Source organism: Ixodes scapularis, unplaced genomic scaffold, assembly GCF_016920785.2.
Source record: "Ixodes scapularis isolate PalLabHiFi unplaced genomic scaffold, ASM1692078v2 PGA_scaffold5__190_contigs__length_132052651, whole genome shotgun sequence".
NCBI classification, from domain to species: Eukaryota; Metazoa; Arthropoda; class Arachnida; order Ixodida; family Ixodidae; genus Ixodes; species Ixodes scapularis.
In genome coordinates this window covers 30,382,623-30,387,574 of record NW_024609880.1, presented here as the reverse complement: position 1 = coordinate 30,387,574, position 4,952 = coordinate 30,382,623, and the positions used below count along the sequence as shown (strand labels likewise).

Below are 4,952 nucleotides of genomic sequence, written 5' to 3'. Positions count from 1 at the left end.
GGAGCGCGCGGCGGCGGCGGCTCCGGCGCGCTAGCAGTGCACTGTGTGACGTAACTGCTCCTCGCGCATGCGCAGCACGGCTCTTTTGGAGCCACGCGAAACTGCTCAAGCTCGGCCGGTGTAGCTCACGCAACAAAAAGGGGTGAAGGGAAGCCGCTCCAGAAGCGCACGTCACGGCGCCCTCCATCTTTCTGTTTGTACTCATCCGTCGGCTGATCCGGTCAAGCGCAAAGGGCGTGACTCGGCCCTCTAAAGCGGCAGTCCGACTGCTCATATACACGCTGTTGGCTGCGGACATTATGTGAGGCCTTAAGCATGCTCCATGCGTTTTCGTGAATATATATGTGTGATCAGCGTAATAGAAGCGTGAGCCTCAGTTAGTGTCAGCAGACTATTAGCAGGCGGTGTGCATCACAGTGCATGATCTTGTTTGACTTCCACCGCGCTCAGGAGGAAAATAAACGGACTGCCTTTCCCCAAGAGAATCATTATGGTCAGATTAACGACTGCTTTATTGGGATCGTCCTCTGACTGCGGGCCTTTGGAGAGGCTTCTGTTCTTCGTGTTCTTATTCTGACACCACGCAAGCCGCCTGGCAGGCAGCCAGGCTGGCGAACTTCTGGCAGTCGTGTGGCCCGGTCACCGACGGGATGGTCACGCACTCGCCCGTGGTCGGGTCGTAGCGGGCGGTCGCGGTCACGGTATGGTGCGGGTCAGGGGCGCCAGGGCTGGTACAAGCTGGACGACGAGGAATTGAAAAAAAAAAAAAAAAAAAAAAAAACACAATCTTAGCCCTTTTTTTTGGTTTACTGAAGAAAAATTGACGGTTATCTAAAAAAAAAAAATAGATACGCTGCTTCAATTTGAGAGAAGCTTGCATATTTGAGTCAATAAAATCAACGAGACTCCGAAGCAATAAAAGAAGCGACGAGTATTACTTTTAGCGTTAATTTTGCTCGGTCGCTCGATTGCCCTAGAGTTTCTTTAACCCGATTCCATAAAGCGACGAGGGCGAAAGTTTAAAATAAATGAAGAAGAATGCAGATGCTTGCAGCACGAAAAAATTGCGACGACTTCTACTGCCAAATGAAAAAAGCCTTCGTTTCTGAAGATGGACCACTCGTGGTATAAAGTGAACCGAGCACAGCCTGTTTTGTCGAAGCACTCATATATCAAAGGCGATGGTGAACGTTAGCAATCAAACGCGTTGCGATAAAAATGAAGAGAGAGAGAGAGGGATCAACACGAAATTACCGTTATTCAGATGATATAATAGGAAGCTAATGCAGTTCTAACTGCATTTAGAAATATAATTAGTGAGTAAGTCAAATCTAGAACATTTAGAGTACGAATGTAGTTGCCGTCGTGACACTGACATTGGTTAAATAGATTTAAACAATTGCTTAAAACGTTTACTTTTTTTTTTACAGGAGCTTTGGAAAAGTTCTAGCAAGCAACGCTGCAGCAAGTAAAAAAAAAAAGATTGTTTTTTTAAAGAAAGACGAAGAACACACATACCTTGAGGATATGGGCAAACATGCTGTGCACCCGCATTCACAGTATCTGTAAACAAGGATAAAAGGGAAGCGTCAATATCACACGACAGCTCCGGCTTCTGGGCCACGCGAACGCTCCATCGCCCTACGAGAAATTTACGTGTCTGCTATATACGGTTTCTGCCTTTCGTCACTCGTGACTGATTGGTGTAACCTGGCGTATGTGGCGTCATCCATCCGCTCATGCTAGCGGTTCCCATCAGTGAAAATAAAAGCCGGAAATCTTGGGGTGTTTTACGCGCCATGACAACAAAGTACGGCTTCTGGCACGCCCCAGCAAAGGACTGAAGACAATTTTTAATGGTATGGATTCTTTCTTGTTTTGGTTTTTACGTCTGCTTAACTCTGAGTTACACGACGACTTCTCTATCATGAGCCGTCCAAGTGCGGGCATCTTGGCAGGGACTGGTGATCTAGATCGGCACATTGCCTCGAAGACGCCGAGGCGGCTCTGGTAACTTAAGTTTGAATTACTCTGCTGTACGCGCAAAGGGAGCCAGTAGACGCTGCTGTCAGTCGGGACAAAAAGAAAATCAAGGTGACGCCGTTTACGCTGCTTAGGCACCGCACAATGAAGAAAACATTTTTTTCTTATATTTGATATACGACAACTTCTGAATAAATTCTACAACAGTCACGCACAAAACTCGCTATATTTACGCAATATGAAACAAATTACGGTGTGAAAGGGTAAGTATATTCACTTATAGTTGGCGTGCCTAGCTTTAATCAAAAGAATTTCCGAGCTTTATCACACCTAAATTGGGTCGGAACGTAGCAACTGCGGGAGTGACTCTACTTTCGGGTACCTATAGAGATGAACGTCTTAACTACTCCACTCACTGCAAACAGGCCATTTTGCTGACATCAAGCAACAAAATCTACATCCGTCAGCGCTTTTTCTTCTTTTTTTTTTCAAATTTAGCGTTCACAAGGAGGAAGTTTAAACCCTCATTCAGAAAAATTGAATGGTGCGAACGTATCTCCAACCCACAAGTGTCCGCAGTACAGGCGAAGGCATCGGTGCGTGAGCCTTTGTCAGCAGCATGCATGCTTTTGTAATTGTACGAGGACTCGATCGTGCATCAGAGCCACCTTCTAGAGCCACTCGTTCGTGCCCATGCCTTCGTCTTTAGTGCAGATGTTTTTGAGACGGCTGAACACGCGCAACCTAAAGGTTTTCTTTTTTTTTTTTTTTTTTTTTTTTAGTTGGGAGGGTTGGCTGCGGCCATCTATAGTCGGTTACAAGTCAAGAAGGTAGGAGAGGCTCCTCCCACAAGTGTGATGCGCCCGTTTCAAATCTCTCCGCCGTCGAAAGAAGAGTTCACTGGAAACGTTCCTTGTTCCGCTTCAATGGATTCCCTCTTGTCTCCGATCCCACTTTTTAAGAAAGCGACCTTTGTTTTCATCGGAGAGGGAACCGAGCCCCTAAAAGCAGCCTTTGTATCCATCGGGGGGGAAGCTAATCCCCGAAAGTCGTATTTGTTTCCGTCGGTGGGGGAGAACTCTAATCTCCCTCTCGTGGCTTCCACAATGCTAAGTCAAAGTCGAAAGATAAAGCAAATATGTACAGAAAGGCAAGCCCTTCCTCGCGCGTTGGCCGCGACGTCACGGAAACGGTGGGACGCTATTGGATGCGGAGGTGGCGGAGGGATATCTGATTCCCTTTGAGGGGCATTTGCCGCTACCTTCTTAACCTGTAACTGACTATAGACTCTAGAGTCGTAGACACCCTGTTGCGCTTTGAGGCGCTCTTTCGCTAGGTACCCGTTGAGGACATTGAGGTCGAGAAAGAATAACCGCATAACCGGCTTGTGTTAAACGGTTTATCCGACTGCTCGTTCGCTCGCGCTCGCGATTCCCCATCCCCCTCGTCTTATTTTAGCTCCAGGCTAAACGTCTCATGCCAGTGGTGTTCGCTGTTAGTTTTCAACACACCCTTGGGGACGGTGGATACAGCCTGCCGTCTTGGCAAATCAGGCATCTCGGTGCGCGGGCCTTCTCCCTCGGCACAAACGCGACAGCCTGGAAAGCGCGATGCGCATGCGTGGGAGTGCCCACACTGCTACAGTGGAATTTCGTGCTTTAAGCGCGCTGTCCAATGCTAATGTATTCTCTGAAGTATTTGATTCGCCTAACGATTAATGTGCCTCGGCGCATCAAATGCTGAGCGGAAAAAGTTTTGTTTCTATTCTTAAAGGATGGAGTTTTTAATGCAGTTCTTATGTTGCCCAATACTCTGTCTCGGAAGTTGTGCGCAGCAAAGGTAAGGTCACAGGCGCGGGCACATTGCTTTCAGATTTGCTTTCCTTTCGCGAGTTACGCGCTCGCGCCTGTGCTTTTGCCTCTGCTGTACGCACCTTATGAGATGGAGCATAGATTATGGCATTGCTGCATTGCAATTTAGGAAATAATACTAAATGACGCGACCTACACCGGGGGAATTGTCTCTCGGTCAAGGGGGCTCTGTAGGTATCTATTTGAACAACCTGGGATAATCTAGGGTATCCTATATTTCGTAGAGGACACGGCGGGATCACCCAGGCAAAACAGCTCCCAGACTCTGCTGCGAACATTTTTAAACCACACGAATTGTGCACTTGCCGTTTCAATTGCCGTTTTAACTTTATTCGAGGCTCTCGAATAAATTTGAAACGCCAATTTACGGAACATTCCTTGAAAATGTAGCCCCCTTCTCCTGAAAAAAACAACACAAAAAACTGCACCCCATCCCCCCCCCTCCCCCCCTAAAAAAAAGAAAAAGAAAAAAAAGGAAACAAAAAAAGAAAAAGAAACTCTTATCTAACAGTTTTTTTTTCGAGTGATTTACATTCCCGGAGGCTGTTGGAGGAAATGTAAACAATACTCACGGCACACGACGGCGAAGCAGAGTACCAGCAAAAGCATCGCCTTGGACGAGCCCGAGAAGTTAGCTGCCATCTTTTGGAAGTTGTCGTTGAGCCGCTGATCAACAGGAAACACACTAAGCGCAACGCCAAGCTGGCCTTTTAAGCAGTCGAGATTGCCGGCCCAGATCGCAACATCGGCGGAAAACGAGAGCCAAGAACCTCCTTCACGTGTCTGGCGCGCGCTATCTCCAGCCGCGGCATAGGCATTTCTTTTGATTCGCCGAAATGACCGGAAGGCTGAAGAACAGACGTCAGGCTCTCGAGTCCGGGTCAATCGTCAATACGCACTTACGATCTGCCGAGCATGGCAATTATCGGAACAAGACAACCAACTATCGCTACTCCTCCTTTTCTTTTAAATTTTTTTGTTACGCCCAAGAAAAACGGCGTTTGCCCTTAAAAAAGACACGGCGTTCAAGCTCCAGAAACGACGACAAAGTGATCTGCGCCTCAAGTATCTTAGAAGCATTCTGGCTTCGTTCGTGCT

The 4,952-nt window shown here is 47.5% G+C and overlaps 1 protein-coding gene across 1 annotated transcript; it reads right to left on the bottom strand.

The window, feature by feature from the left end:
- Positions 1–494: 494 nt before the first annotated feature.
- Positions 495–4,557, bottom strand: LOC115332724 (WAP, Kazal, immunoglobulin, Kunitz and NTR domain-containing protein 1). The gene is made up of 3 exons (XM_040221537.2): positions 4,427–4,557; positions 1,519–1,563; positions 495–738 (listed from the first exon to the last, which is right to left on the bottom strand). Exons 1-3 carry the CDS (start codon positions 4,494–4,496, stop codon positions 569–571), a joined length of 285 nt encoding a protein of 94 aa, XP_040077471.1. The 5' UTR covers positions 4,497–4,557; the 3' UTR covers positions 495–568.
- Between the last annotated feature and the right edge of the window lie 395 nt (positions 4,558–4,952).